The sequence below is a fragment of the Musa acuminata genome, chromosome BXJ2-4 (assembly GCF_036884655.1).
Source record: "Musa acuminata AAA Group cultivar baxijiao chromosome BXJ2-4, Cavendish_Baxijiao_AAA, whole genome shotgun sequence".
Lineage (NCBI taxonomy): Eukaryota > Viridiplantae > Streptophyta > Magnoliopsida > Zingiberales > Musaceae > Musa > Musa acuminata.
In genome coordinates, this window is record NC_088341.1 from 13,542,627 (window position 1) to 13,559,543 (window position 16,917).

Consider the following 16,917-nt stretch of genomic DNA (forward strand, 5'->3'; position numbering starts at 1 on the left):
CAGATAAGGTTGCACATTAAGTGACTGGAAGTATAGCACCAGACGCTATCATGTTAAGGGCATATCATTGCACTTGTTAGTGGGCACAGTGATTGTGTCGATCAGAATGAACTCAATGCTAATGCATGCCAACTCAGATGTCATGCTGGCACATTATCAACACATATTATGCTGACAAAATTGAATCTCTTGAATAAAAATGTATTTCACTATAACGTGGTCTACTAACAAAGCAAATATAATCCACCAGGTTGACGGCTCAATGTACATGATTTATCCCTAGCAACAAATAGAGGCTATTTTCATAGCTAGAATCCTGGTCACCCAAATTAGAAAGGCACAACCTAACCATTATACCAAGGCTCACCCTAATCAAATATAAATTAAGTAATAAAAGATTAAAATGTTTTATAACCATTATACCACTATGCCATTACCTCCAACTTTCAAATACAAACAAGTTTTCCTAAATGTCAAGAAGACGTAAAATGAGCTAATATGAGTGCACATGCGGATGAAAGGATTGGATACAGGCACACAAAGCAAAAATATCCTAACAAAATTGATAATCCTAAAGTATCAGAGATACTTGATAGATATTTTGTATTCATAAATAAACAAAACAAATGAACTGGACAAAAATCTTTTCTACTTCAGTCTCTACAAAAAACATATCAAGTGATAGATCTCCATTTCAGGAGCCCAAATCCATGAAAATTTACAGACCTGAGATAAATATTCTGTAAAATAATTTGAAGATATTTCACCAATAATTATTATTTGCTAGACATGCAAGCATATATTTTTTGTAATAAAATAATCTTTCTTACGGTAAACCAATAAATTCTAGGTTTTAGGATATGCTAAGTCAAAAATTTTATAGTGGCTTCAGAATTTGACTATCTTATCTACCTCTGAACCATAAGCTATAGAAATTTAAGAGCACAAAAACATGTGGGTAAGAAAATTTATACGAAATGGCTAAGCACATGAAACTTATGCATCAGAATACTATTATATAGAAATGTCAATATACACCCCGAAAACATAGTACTTTTTGGAGAATTTGAACTCTGAGGCTTGCAAGGTCCAATAACATGCCAATAAGAACAATATCCCAAAGAGAACTTACTGTAACCAGATAAAGATGCCCACGTATGGAAAAAAAAAAAAAAAAATTAAAGGTAGCAAATCATTCTGGTTTTCACTTAAATATACAAGATGGATCCTATCCACTTAAGCTAGGTTCTTCTATTGAAAGCAGTGGCCTACTACAGTTTCTTGCTTTAACCAGCGTCTTGTATTATTCATATGAAGACCAGTAGTATTTGTGAGCCAATTCAAAGCTTGATGCTATGTCAATATCTAGATGTCAGGATCATGAAGCAAAAAGTTCACAAACTTAGTCTAGTCAGTGCAATGGCAATTCCAGGAATGGCCTGTGGGTCTTAAATCAGCAGATAATGTCACACAAGAAGAGAAATATCTGAATACATACAAAAGAGAGCTCTTGCTCTATTAAAATTTCCATGCTAGAGATTTTTTTCACATGCAGTTTAATGACCTGCTGCATAATTTCTTTAGGGAAACTATGTTAACTGATGTGCTTGATTAGTGAAAAGAGCTTCTGACAATAAACTTCAACAGTCTCCTGGATCCAAATAGATCATATATCATCCTTTTTTCCTTTACAATTCCAACAATATGTTTTATCAGTGGCCAATGTTATACATGTCATAGAAGCTTAATTCTCATACTATTTTTTGTTACTGTGAAAGATTGACATTCTCATATAGAACTCTCCACAGATGGTCAAAAGAAATATAACACAAAATATGTGCAGAGGTATGGCAGCTAACAAATTCAAAGTGTACATCAGTGTGAATTAGCTAAATTGGATATAATACTATGAATGGAGCATTTCATAGGAAGAAAGTCGTCAAGTAAGCAATCACCAACATTTACAACAGGAATACATGTTTGAAGGGAATAAAAAGGTCACTTCACCTTATCAGTGATGACTGAAACACTCAAATAATTCAGTTTCTGAAAACTATTTGGACCAATCGATGCCACAAAGAAACCACCAGACTAAGAAAAGGATCTGCTTGCATATCACTATAAATATAACTTGGCCCCTAATGAGTAATCAAATATACTATTCACTTTGCATAGCATACACTCTTCTTCTAATATCAGTTATTAACATACTTGCACTCTCGACAGCTATCTCATTTGAGCTCCTTAAATTACTGAACTCCTTTGAATCTTTATATGATTTCAAAGCATCAGACATCATTTCAGCCTTCCTTAAGATAGACTTCTGCTGCTCAACAGTCTGATCATATTCCCTTTCTCTATAAGTATCTGGCAACTTTGTAGAATGCAGCACTGTGTTCATCAGATTCGAAACTTTCCTCTCCAGTTCTAGCATCCCCAAGCTATTTAGTTCTTTCACAAGCATTTGATACGTGACGTACTGGGGCACAATCCCTCTCTTGATCATGCTCTCAAACTCCACAGAGGCCTCCTCAAACCTGTGCGTTCGACAAAGCAAATGCACCAACATAGTGCAAGTATCTAAGTCCAGATCAAAACCGTTCCTGTTCATCTCCCTGATCAGTTGCACGGCCAAATCCAACTTCTCTTTCTCGCATAACATTTTGATCAGTAGCTGGTACGTGAGTCGATCAGGGAAATATCCCAAATGAATCATCTTGGTGTAGAGATTCATTGCTTCTTCAATCTTTCCAAACTTGGAGAAAAACCTGAAGAAATAATTATAGGTGCTCGGCGTGGGAAGAATGCTCCTTCCCACCATCATCTTCAGAACCCTACTTGCGCCCACGAGGTCCCCGTTCTTGCAGAGGCCTTTCACGAGAGAGTTGAAGGTGGAGATATTGGGAGACACACCATAAAGAGGGAACTTTTCCAGCATGCCAAGGGCCTCCTTGAACCTACCACCCTCCGAGAGCGCGTCGACTATGGGATTACAGGTGAGAGCGTTGGCCTCGATCCCAGCAGCCTTCATCTCTTCCAGCAGGTTGACCGCCTGATCGGGGCGACGCATCCGGCAGAGGCCCTCGATGAGAGTTCCATAAGTGACGACGGTGGGGCGCACACCCTCACGCTTCATCCGGTTCCATGTGAGCTCGGCCTCGCGGAGCCTCCGAGATCGAAACCAGCCGTGAAGGAGCATGTTGTAGACCCGGATGGAAGGAGCAGCGGCCTCCTTTCTTGTGCGGTCGACAAACTCCGCGGCTGCTCTAGGGTGACCTTCTTTGCAAAGGGCGTCGATGACGAGCTCAAAGGGTTCCCCGTTTTCCTCCTCCGGGGTGATGGCTTCTGGATGGCGGCGGATGTATTGGAAGGTGCGGATGGCTGCAGAGGGCATTCCGGCGCGTGCGTAGCGGCGGAAGAGCGCAGCAAAGGCCGAGAGGGGGGCGGGGGCGACGTCGAGGAGGAGAGACCAGGCGGAGTCGAAAGCGCGGGACTTGGCGAGGAGGTCCACGAGGGAGACGAGGAGGGAAGGGGTGAGGTGGAGGCGGGCCCAACGGGAGAGGACGACGAGGGCGGCCGAAGGAAGGTCGCCGTCGCGGAGGAGGGCGGCGATAATGGGGGCGGAGGGGGAGATGCCGCAGCGAAGGAGGGCGGAGTCCAGGTGGTAGGTATTGGTTGCAGTCCGGAGGAGGTGGGCGATGGCAGTGGCGGTAGCGGCGATATCATCTTCGCATTCTTCTTGTCCGAAGGAGGCCCACGACGGAGGTGGATTTGGCGATTGGCAAGGAAAATTTAACGCCGCAGGCCCGGGTTTGAGGTCTGGCGGAGAAGGCCAGCGCATGAGAGGATTGCCCGGGATGGAGAGCCACGAGGAGGAGGGAGAACCAGAGGCGGCCGAAAGGGAGCGGAGGAGAATGCTCCGGCTGTTAGTTGTGGCGGTGGTGGCGATGATGGCTCGCCGGAGCAGGCAGGGAAACATACTTGGATCGTGTTGATTTTGCCGAATACCACCCACTGGGACCAGCAAAGCGCTTCCCCCTCCCAGGTTGGGTTTTACTAAGCGTACCGGGTGGAGAAATGCAGCATGTTCTGATCCTAAGGGGCCGCGACGGAGGCGGCGGAGCTGCGTCAACAAATGCGCCTCGACATTACGCCCTCGCCCTCGCCCTCGCCCTCAGTCGGTCCATTTTGCAGGCATTACTCGTATATTGTTCGACCAAGAAATTAATGTTCAACTCCTTCAAGTTTGCGGTCGAACCACATCTAATTTGGATCTGCATTGGTCTGTTCGTTGGGTCAATCCAATTGCGAACCAGATACATGACGAATCGAATTCCTATCTCTACTCCCTTCATATTCTAACAATTGCAACAAAACATGACGCATGGAATTGTTCGGCAACAGCTGAGCCAGATTTAATTGTGGTCGTGGTCAATCAGGATCCAACGCCACACTATAGTTTCGCATCCCATGCATCCTCAATTTGAAAATTTTCTCATTTTAGCTAAATCCAAATTTAAGTTGACCCAACTTGTAATTGTTCAATTAAGTTTTACAAAACTAGAGAATACATTACAATTGCAAGGTATAGAAATAATATTTGAATAGTTTAAGTTCTATACTGTCAAACAGAGTTATGTTGAGTTAAACTTGATAAGATATATTTTGGGTTCTGGCCACGTCACGATCGACGCGCGCGCCACGTCTTTGCTAGGTCAGCAAGAGGAGAATTCTCACGCGTCGAGCCGGGATCCGTACCGAGGCATTCCTCGGTACGTCCAATCCCGGAAAGCTCAGGACGACGTCGTATGGTGCCGTTCCGCGTGTTCCGGGACGACGAATGCATAAAGGTACCTCCTCACCCCTCGAGGATCGGTCACCACACCAAACCCGCGTATGACCAACCTCATACAGTAGTATAAAAACCCATGATCGACACCTGACCATAGAGAGGCATGAAAAAACCGAGAACCAAGCACTAACTTACTCATCGAGGGGCCAAAGTCAATAACCACCCGATGAGGGCCTTATGTGTAGGAGAGTGGTCACCCATTGAGGCGCGACCATCCAGATCAAGAGGAGTCTTCCCCTAGGCCGCTTTGACTGTTGAATCTCAGATTTTGATGATGAAGTCAATTATCATTTGGTTATCTAATCCATATGTTGAGATAAGTGTGTAGGATTAACTACGATGGCAATAAGACATGCAGCAGGTGTTGAGCGGGAGTCAAGACCAAGATCACGTTGGGGGTTCGAGAGTTTGTCGGAAGTTCGGACGGTCGTCGAAGGTTCTACAGGAACAATCCGAGAAGTCCAGAAGCTTGCCAAAGAAGCTCATTGGAACTCGCCAAGAGGATCGTCGCAAGTCCAAGAGTTTGCCGGAAGTCCACTAGAGCATCGCCGAGGGTTCGTCGGATGTTCGTTGGAAGTTCACCGGAAGCTCGTCGGAAGAAGCGATTGATGCATCGGAACACGATTTGCAGCATTAATATCTTAAGTGTCGTAGTTAGCAAGTAGATTAAGTTAGAATTGGGAGTTGATCCTATTAACTTAATCTGGGGCCAACCGGACTCTAATTAGACCCAAATTGGGCCGAATGGATCAGCCTATTCAGACCTAGAATTCCTGGCCGGCGGTGGCACCACCCAGGAGACTTGGTCTCCTAGGAGTTCTGGACGGTGGTACCGCCCTTGTCAGGCGGTGGTACCGCCCCAATCAAGTAGTGGTATCACCAGTGCTCGGTCTCCGAGCTCTGCCAGGAGGTGGTATCGCCCAGATTGAGCGGTAGTACCGCCCAGTGTCAGATGCCAGGCGGTAGTACTGCCTAGTTATGACGGTGGTACCGCCAGGACACCGAAAATTTGGGAGATGATACTTTTGAGTTCAAATTCAAACCAATTGGGGCCTATATACACCTTACCCTTTCCTGTATAAAAAGGCACCGAAATCTTGCATTTATTCTTAAAATTTGAGAGCTTAAAAGTATTGTAAAAGGCTAGAAGTTCTTCTCCCTCTTTCTTTCTAAGTTTTGATCATTCAAGAGAGAAGTGGAAATCTATAAGGGTTGTCTCCTAAGCCCGTCAAAAGGAGTAAAGCTATAAAAGGGTGGTTGGCCTTCGCCTATTGAAGGAACTCTTGTGGACGTTGGTGACCACATCGGAGGAGGAAGCCAAAATTGGATGTAGGTCAAGATTGACCAAACCACTCTAAATCTCGGTTTGCATTTACATTCTGCTCTCTATCTTAACTGCAAACTACCTCTGTTGCTTTACGTCAACTATACTTCCATTTACTCTTAAGCTGAAGAACTTTTCGAAACGGTTTTCATTGAAAATGATTTCATCGTACGAACGTCGTTTTAATCGACGAAAGTTTTTTGCTGTACTAATTCACCCCCACCCCCCCCCCCCCCCCTCCCTTTTGATCATAACAATTGGTATCAGAGCGGGGTTAACTCTCAATCGAATTAAAACCCAAAAAATATGGTATACGCCGGAAACTAAGAGGGCCACTCTATTGCATGTCCGCCCATGTTCAATGGGACGAACTACACCTATTGGAAGACCCGAATGAGGATTTTCCTTATTTCCATGGATTTTAAACTTTGGAATATTGTTGAAAATAGATTTTCGAAGTCTTCTCTTTCAATGATCAATTGGAATGAATTGGAGAAGAAGACTTTCGCTCTTAATGCAAGGGCTATGAATGCCTTATTTTGTGCATTTGATAAAAACGAGTTCAATCGTATTTCGATTTATGAAACTGCATTTGATATTTGGCATATACTCAAAATGACTCACAAAGGCACAAGTAGAGTGAAAGAGTCAAAAATTAATCTTTTAGTACATTCTTATGAACTTTTTCGAATGAAACCGAGCGAGACCATAGGTGACATGTTCACCTGTTTCACGGATGTCATCAATGGTCTAAAAGGACTTGGTAAAAGTTTTTCAGATTTTGAGCTCGCTAATAAAATTCTAAGATCCCTTCCAAAGAGTTGGGACCCTAAAGTCACTACTATTCAAGAGGCTAAAGATTTACATAATTTCCCTATTAAAGAATTAATTTGGTCATTAATGATCTACGAAATGACTTGCAAAGCTCATGAAGAGCAAGAAGACATCCTTCCAAAGAACAGGAAGGATATGACACTTAGAACTCTAGAAGACCACTTGAGAGAAAACTCATGTGATGAGGACTTTAACAATGACTTGACACTTCTAACAAGGAAATTAAAAAAAATTCATTAAAATAAATAAATTTAAAAATGACACTAAAAATAAATTTGAACCCAAAAAGGACCAAGTTATTTGCTACGAATGTAAGAAGTCGGGTCACTACAAAAGTGATTGTCCCCAAGCCAAGAAGAGAACACCAAAGAAGAAGGCGCTCAAAGCAATATGGGATGACTCAAGCACGTCCGAAGAAGAGGAGTCCAACACCGAGCAAGTTACTCACTACGCCCTAATGGCCATCGGAGAGGAGGTAACAAATTTAATTGATATAGATTTATCATTTAATAAATTATTAAATACTTTCCATGACTTATTTAATGAATGTAAAATAATTAATAAAAAATATAAATTATTAAAAAAGGAGCATGATAGTCTTATCAATAATTTTGATAAATTTAAAGCTGAACATAATGATAGTTTAGCTCTATGTATGAAATGTCATGATCTAAAAACTCTCTAAAAGGAGAACTTGCTACTTAAAGACACCTTGAAGAAATTCGAGGTTGGTAGCAGGTCTTTGAATATGATCCTTACAAATAAGGGTCACGTTCCTAAACGAAGTGGAATTGGATTTATGAGAAGTCCTCACCAAAATCCAACCACTTCCATTAAAGGTCCTATCTTGCATAATTCGGACCAAAACAAGTGTAACTTTTGTTGCAAATATGGACATAGAACTTATTATTATCCATTCAAGAAAATAAGTCTGAACAAATTGATTTGGGTTCCTAAAGGAACCATGATACATTCCATGCAACATGACAAACAATTTAGATCAGTTTTTGAGGCACCCAAGATTAAATGGGTACCTAAAAATCATCCTTTCTTATATAAACATATACCATCACAAGCTAAGAGCAAGAGATGGTACCTTGATAGTGGATTCTCAAGGCATATGACCAGAGATCCATCTCAATTCTCTAAGCTCACTGGCATAGACGAAGGCTATGTCACCTTTGGAGACAATAAGGGTAAAATTATTGGGAAAGGAACCATAGGTAACAAATCCAACTTCTTTATTGAAGATGTTTTGTTAGTTGATGGTTTAAAACATAACCTCTTGAGCATTAGTCAATTGTGTGATAAAGAATATATTGTCAAATTCGAATCTAATGCTTGCATCATTGAAAAACCACACAAAAATACATCTATGATTGCATTAAAATAAAATAACGTATACACCATTGACATCAATGATCTTTGCAATGAAATGTGTTTCTTGGTTTTGAATGACAATGCTTGGCTTTGGCATAGGAGATTAGGTCATGCTAGCATGGAACTAATCATTCAAATTTCATCCAAAGAACTTGTAATAGGAATTCCCTATATCAAGTTCATCAAAGATAATGTGTGTGATGCTTGTTAATTAGGAAAATAAATTAAGGGTAGCTTTAAATCTAAGAATCAAATAAGCACCTCTAGACCCTTGCTATTGATCCATATGGATTTATTCGGACCAATCTCTACATCAAGCCTAGGAGGTAGCAAATACGCCTTTGTTATTGTAGATGATTACAGTAGATACACATGGACCTATTTCTTGAAACACAAAAATGAATGCTTTAGATATTTCACCAAGTTTTGTAAACTTGTTCAAAATGAAAAGGGTTCTATGATTTCATCAATTAGAAGTGATCACAATGGTGAATTTCAAAACCATAATTTCTAAGAATTTTATGAATTGAATGGATACAATCATAACTTCTCTACTCCAAGAAATCCTCAACAAAATGGAGTAGTAGAAAGAAAAAATAGAAATTTACAAGAAATGGCAAGAACCATATTGAATGAACATAGCCTACTCAAATATTTTTAGGCCAAAGTCGTAAACACTGTATACTATATTTTGAATAGAGTTCTAGTAAGACCCTTACTTACCAAAACTCTCTATGAGTTATAGAACAACAAAAAGCTCAATATTTGATATTTTAAAGTTTTTGGATGTAAGTGTTTTATCTTGAATGAAAAAGATGCCTTAGGAAAGTTTGATGTTAAATCCGATGAAAGAATTTTTCTTTGTTATTCTTTGATTTGCATTTTATATCTTCAATAAAAGAACTTTAATGATAGAAAAATTCATTCATGTTGTTTTCAATGAGATTTCAGAAATCAAGAAAAATGATTTTGATGATGATATTAATTTTGATTCTTTGAATTTAAATGAAACCCCTTCTCCAACTAGCAACTTAGATGCATCCACTTCCGAAATATCCTTACCCAAGGATTGGAAGTATGTAGATGCTTATCCTAATGAGCTAATCTTAGGAGACACATTTAAGGGGGTTCAAATACATTCTTCTCTTAAAAATTTTTGTGCCAATGCAGCTTTTCTCTCTCAAATTGAACCTAAATATATTGATAAAGCCATAAAAGATAATTCATGGATTATCGCAATGCAAGATTTGTTAAATCAATTTAAGAGAAATGAGGTGTGGAAGCTTGTTCCTCGGCCAAATGACTATTTAGTTATTGGTACTAAATGGGTCTTTAGAAACAAGCAAGATGAATCTGGTATTGTGGTTAGAAACAAGGCTAGATTAGTAGCCAAAGGTTTCAACCAAGAAGAAAGTATCGATTACGAAGAAACCTTCGATCCTGTGGCTTGATTAGAAGCTATAAGGATGCTCCTTACCTATGCTAGTAGTAATAATTTTAAGTTGTTTCAAATGGATGTCAAAAGTGCGTTTCTTAATGGCTTTATTTCCAAAGAAGTTTATGTTGAACAACCTCCCGGATTTAAAAATAATAGCCTCCCTAATCATTTGTTTAAATTAACTAAAGCTCTTTATGGTTTAAAACAAGCCCCAAGGGCTTGGTATGAGAGACTGTTAGGACTCTAGCTAGGAGAGTCCTAATTGAGAGGGACATTAATGTAAAACCTACCTAAGCCGACCCCTATTAAGAGGTGAAGTGGCCGGCTAGGGTTAGGAGGTTATTTCTTAAAGAAGAAGGAGGAGTTGTAAAGGAATAAGAGTCTTGAGTAGGAGTCCTATTAGGAGTTGGATAGAAGTAGGAGTCTTGAGTATGAGTCCTATTAGGAGTTGGTTAGAAGTAGGAGTATTAAGTAAGAGTCCTATTAGGAGTTAGGGTTTAGAAGCCCTATAAATAGTCATGTATTCTACCTCTTTTTATAAGCAATAGATGAATCTTTTCTGCAGCCTTTGATCAGCAACTTGGAGGGAGGAACCCCTATAGAGTTCCAAGGAGGCCGATCCCCTAAAGAGATCAACCCCAAGTTTAGAATCTGTAAGGGTTATAACACTTGGTATCAGAGCAGCGTTCTTGGCATCTCGCTGCCCTTCCACAGCCATCCATCAACCCTCCACAACCGCCAAAAGCAATTCCCACAATTGCTTAAAAGATTGTTGCCAAATTCCGCCGTCATCTCCACCACTACGGATCATCCTTTAATCTCCCCGTGAATTGCAACAGGTTCTGGTTTTCTACCTTACTGCTGCTGCAATTTAGTTATCCTTATTTAAAAATCCCAAAAAAATTATTCCTATATTGCTGCATAAGCTTTTCGTCATAAAGTTTTCATCTCTACGACGAAAGATACATTGCAGAATTCCAACCGTATAGCACCGTCTGTTTGATCTTGCTACTGTATTTTTTCTATCGAAATCTCTATGAAATTTTTATGACATCTTTGACATTTTATAAAAGCAGACTTCCTTTGGTTTTGTCAAAAAATTCTCAATATAAGCCATTGATATTTTATGTCTAATCTGCTATACTTGAAAATCTGCACTGTAAAATTTCAGCCGCATAGCACTATTTGTTAGATCTTGATACTACGTTGTTTCTATCCAAGTCTCTATGAAATTTTTATGATAACTTTGACACTTCTTAATAGTGGATTTCCCTTTGGTTTCATCAAAAAATTCTTAATATAAACCACTGATCTTTTACATCCAATCTACTATACTTCAAAATCTGTGCTGCAGAAAATTTCAACCGCATATTGTTGCCTTAACCCATCTATTTGTAATATTTTTTTAATAAAATTTCTTATACACTTTATAGATTATCTTAGCATCCATCAAAGATTGATCTATTAAAACTTCATCTCTAAAAACGATTTTGTGTTGCTGCAAATTTTCGTCGTAACCCACTAAAATTTTTCGACGAGAATTCTGCAATCGCAACTTGCACCAATTTCCTTGTTGTTATACTGTCGAAATTTTCTTGATTAAATTAGATATCCTTGCTGTCATATAAACTATGATTTTGCTATCAATTCCCTCCTCAATTCTCTCAAGTTTCTGGTGGAAATTATGTCGAGAAACTGTTGTTTCTTCGACGACAATTCTACTCTTACAAGACATCACATACTTGCTGCAACTTCCACTGATTTCTATCAAACCTTTGCTACCATCTACCACAGATCCAAAACTTTCATCTATAGCCCTAAAACTCCACTAAACCACACCCTCAAACTGTACCCAAAATAGCCACAAAACAAGCCTAAACCGTAGCCTACATCCACCAATCCACCAACCCTTTCGACCCCTCTCTCAACCAATACATGCCCTTAACCCGACAACAAAATAGAGATCTTAACATCATAAATTTGGTGGCTTATACTATGGCATCTGAGGAGGTAATTAATACTAAATTCGAAGCCTTCGAGGCGCGAATGGAGGATAAGATTCGGACGCTCTTTACCGAACTCAGATTGGGCCGACCACGAAACCCGAAGAAATCACATCAAGGAGAGAGCTTTGCCCAATCGCACCAAGACCGAAGATATGACTTTCAAGAAAGGGGAAGCTCTATGGCCAACCCCAACTATCCATGTATGAGGATAAATTTTCCTAGATGGGAAGAAGGAGACCCGATTGGTTGGATCTCGCGTGCGGAGCGATATTTTCGGTACCACAAAACCACGGATGTATCTATGGTGAAAATTGCAGCTATACATCTTGAAGGGGATGCCATACAATGGTTTGACTGGTTTGAACACACTTATGGAGTCCATTCATGGCGACAATTCAAAGGAGGACTATTGATCCGCTTCAGACCAACGGATTACGAGAATATTGACGAACAACTAGCAAAGATCCGACAAACCTTCACCATTCAGGAGTACCAAACTAGGTTTGAAAGGTTATCTAATCAAACTCATGATTGGTCTCAAAAACAGCTATTGAGGACCTTCATTGAGGGCTTGAAGCCAGAGATCCGAGGAGAAGTTAAAGCGCGACAATCGTATACGCTTATGGCAGCCATCTCTTTCACATGACATCAAGAGGAGCAATTGAACCATGAAGCTCGGAGGACTAGGGTCACTCCTCAACTAGTAATATTGAAGCCCTCAGCCTCCTCTACTGTCGACCAAGTCCCTACACCAAAGAGGTTAACAAGAGAAGAGCTTCGGGAGTGATATGCGAAGGGGTTATGTTGGCATTGTGACGAGCCGTGGAGCTATGAGCATCGCTGTAGTAAAGGGGGACTTCTTATGATTGAACCAATAGAAGAAGAGGTCATTGAACATCTAGAAGAGAGCCTTGAAACCCGCAAACATAAAGAAGAAGATGCAGAAGAAGAGCCACAACCGACCGAAGTTACGGTACCTACACTAGCTGGCTACTCAAACCCGCAAACGATGAAAGTTGGAGGCCTTCTCAAACAACAACCGATCACTGTTCTCATCGACACGGGCAGCACTAATAACTTCCTAAACAGTAAGGTTGCTGTCCATATGAACTTACCTATTGAGAATTGCAGTAGGTTTCTCGTTAAGGTCGCCAACGGACGGATTTTAAAGTGTGATCATAGGTGCCCGCAAGTGAAACTGTTGCTGCAGGACCAAGAGATAATTGCAGATTTCTTCCTCCTCCCTCTTGATGATCATGAGGCCATACTCAGAATTAAATGGTTGATGACATTAGGTGATATTTCTTGGAATTTTATGTAACTAATTATAAAATTTTACAGTAAGGAGAAACGGGTGATACTGCACGGGAAACGTGAGGGCAATGTAACGATGATTTGCACACAACAAATGGAGAAGGTTTTGCATAAAGCATGCAGGGGCTTTTTGGTACAACTTGAGCAGCAAATTAAAGGAGAGCCAATAGAATTTGAAGATTCAAACCTATTTCCTTTGCTTGCTGAATTTTCAGATATATTTGACGAGTCGCACAACCTACCTCTTACTCGTCGGCATGATCATTGTATAATGATTTTTCCAATCAAATCTTCAGCAAATGCTCAGTCATATCAGTATCCACATCTCCAGAAGGATGAAATAAAAAGGATTATAAAAGAGATGCTCAAAATAAGAGTTATTTGGCCATGTTACAGCCCCTACACTTCACCGGTGCTCCTCATACGAAAGAAGGATGGAATATGGCGATTATGTGTTGATTACCAAACTCTCAATGGCATAACCATCAAGGATAAATACCCTATTCCAGTAGTAGATGAGTTGCTAGATGAAAGGGAGCACAAATCTTCACAAAGCTAGATCTTCGATACGGGTATCATCAAATACGAGTATGCGAAGAAGACATACCGAAAACCACCTTTTGAACACACAACAACCACTATGAATTTTTGCTTTCTTCAAAAGAAGGTGGAATATCTTGGGCATATCATATCAGAGGAAGGTGTGGCAGTAGACCCCTTCAAAATTGGAGCAATGCAAAACTGGCTGACCCCGAGGAACATAAAATTGCTACATGGCTTTCTGGGTTTAACAGGCTTCTACTGCAAGTTCGTGAAAAACTATGGAGAGATCAATGCACCACTTACTTCCTTACTGAAAAAAGATGTCTTCCAATGGTGGGATAGAGCCTCCGCTGCCTTCGACAAACTTAAGGTAGCCATGACGACGACGCCGGTGCTAACACTACCAGATTTCAACCGACCCTTCATTATTGAGGCCGACGCATCTGGAGTCGGAATTGGAGCCATTCTCATGCAAGATGGTCGACCACTCACATACACTAGCAATGTATTATCTCCCTCCCATCACAATAAGTCAACATATGATAAGGAGATGCTCGCCATTGTGCGTGCAGCAACGAGGTGGATACCCTACTTGATTGGCCGACGATTTCAAATTAAAATCGACCATAAAAGCCACAAGTACTTTTTGGAGCGAAAGATATTATCCCCTGAGCAGCAAAAATGGGTAACAAAACTTCTTGGATTTGATTATGAAATAACTTACAAAAAGGGGAAAGAGAATGTTCTTGCAGATGCGCTTTCGCAACTACCCGAACAAGTTGAAGTTTCGGCCGTTTCACTTCTGACCAGTGACTTTCTTAAGGATATTAAGATGGAATGGTAGGAAGATTCAGAGACTAGTAAGATTATAAAAAAATTGGAGGAAGCACCAAGCCCCATGGCTCATTACAATTGGGACTCAATAGAATTACACTATAAGGGACACATTGTGCTTATGATAAATTCTACTTGCATCTTCACGAGTAGATTTTGGACAAAGTTATTCAATATACAGGGTACTAAATTGAAAAGGAGTATGGCATATCACCCACAAACCGACGGCCAGACGTAAGTTGTAAATAGGAGCTTGGAGACGGCCCAAAGCCACCCACCAAATATGACTACCCAAGGAGAACTTTTGACTCAGCCAAGTATCATTATTGATCGATAGATCGTGACTCGACGATGACGATCCACTACTGAATTGCTAATATAGTGGGCAAACCTACTAACAGAAGATGCCACTTGGGAGAACTATGATGACTCGAAGATCAAATTCCCAAAATTCATGAATCGTCAGCCTCGAGGACAAGGCTGATTTGAAGAGGGCGGGTTTGTTAGGACTGTAGGTAGGAGAGTCCTAATTGAGAGGGACATTCATGTAAAACCTACCTAAGCTGACCCCTATTAAAGAGGTGAAGTGGCCGGCTAGGGTTAGGAGGTTATTTCTTAGAGAAGAATAAGGAGTTGTAAAGGAATAGGAGTCTTGAGTAGGAGTCCTATTAGGAGTTGGATAGAAGTAGGAGTCTTGAGTAGGAGTCCTATTAGAAGTTGGATAGAAGTAGGAGTCTTGAGTAGGAGTCCTATTAGGAGTTGGTTAGAAGTAGGAGTCTTAAGTAAGAGTTCTATTAGGAGTTAGGGTTTAGAAGCCTTATAAATAGTCATGTATTCCACCTCTTTTCATAAGCAATAGATGAATATTTTCTGTAGCCTTTGAGCAGCAAGTTGGAGGGAGGAACCCCTATAGAGTTCCGAGGAGGCCGATCCCCTAAAGAGATCAACCCCAAGTTTAGAATCTACAAGGGTTCTAACAGAGACTTAGTTCTTTTCTTATTGAAAATAATTTTTCAAAAGGCAAGGTCGATACTACATTGTTTATCAAGAATTTTAAAAATAATTTTCTCATTGTCCAGATTTATATTAATGATATTATCTTCAGTTCTACGAACGAATCACTTTGTGATCTTTTGCTAAAACTATCAGCCTTGAATTTGAAATGAGTTTGATGGGAGAATTAACCTTCTTCCTAGGCTTATAAATTAAACAACTAAGCAATGACATCTTTATTAGTAAAACTAAATATGCTTTAGATTTGCTAAAAAGATTTAATATGGATAGCTCAAAAGCTATCAACACTCTTATTTGCACCTCCATTGAGTTAGAAATTGATGAAAGTCGAGAAAGCTTCGATTAAAATACTTATAGGGGTATGATAGAAAGTTTACTTTATCTCACTACAACTAGACCAAATATCATGTTCAATGTAGGACTTTGTGCTAGGTTTCAATCGAACCCTAAGATATCTCATCTCAATGCAATTAAAAGAATACTTAGATATCTTAAAGGTACCACAAATCTAGGATTATGATATCCAAAATTCGAGAATTTTGAATTAATTGCTTATGCTGATGTGGATTTTGTTGGGTGTAGACTAGATAGAAAAAGTACTGTTAGGATTGGAGCGGCACTAAGAGGGGGGGTGAATTAGTGCAGCGGATTAAAACTCGTAAGTTTGAAAATAAATTCGTAAATACGAGGAGATTTCATTTTGATAGTAACTTGAGTAAAATGAGAAAATGAAATCTGAAAGCTAGCAGTAGTGTAGATGACAATTTCAGGAAGGTAAATACTCACACATTCAAGAAACGCACCAATTTAAAGTGGTTCGGTTAAAGTGACCTACATCCACTTGCGAAGCCTTCTTCAATTAGGCTCTCAACTTCCACTAGCAAATCACTTTGAAGGGGAAGGACAAATACCCCTCTTACAACCTTTTTACAAATAGTTCACAATCTTACAAATCTTCAACGAAAAGGAAGGAGGTGAACACTCAAGCAATTGAAAACAAGGCTTGCCAAAAACTTTACAAAGGCTTTTGTCTCAATCTAATGCTTCTCAAAGGTTGTAATCTCAGCTAAGAATTGAGGGGTATTTATAGGCCCCAAGAGGATTTAAATTTGGGCTCCAAATTTTGAATTCTCTTGGGTTCCCGAGTCTGGCGGTGCCACCGCCTATCAGTGGCGGTGCCACCGCCCGACCTCTTGGGTTCTGGGCGGTGCCACCACCTAATCTAGCGGTGCCACCACCTACACTATTTCAGTTCACTGGTTGGGCTCCAAACTTGGCCCAAACTAGTCCGAACTCGAGCCCAATTGGCCCCTACTTGGGTTATAGGATTAACACCAATCCTAACCCTAATTAACGTGCTAAATACGAATTTAAAGAC

The 16,917-nt window shown here is 40.2% G+C and overlaps 1 protein-coding gene across 1 annotated transcript; it reads right to left on the minus strand.

Moving 5' to 3' along the window:
• Positions 1 to 1,875: 1,875 nt before the first annotated feature.
• On the minus strand, positions 1,876 to 4,203 carry LOC135610070 (pentatricopeptide repeat-containing protein At5g11310, mitochondrial-like). The gene has a single exon (XM_065104057.1). It carries the CDS (start codon positions 3,977 to 3,979, stop codon positions 2,159 to 2,161), a length of 1,821 nt encoding a protein of 606 aa, XP_064960129.1. The 5' UTR covers positions 3,980 to 4,203; the 3' UTR covers positions 1,876 to 2,158.
• Between the last annotated feature and the right edge of the window lie 12,714 nt (positions 4,204 to 16,917).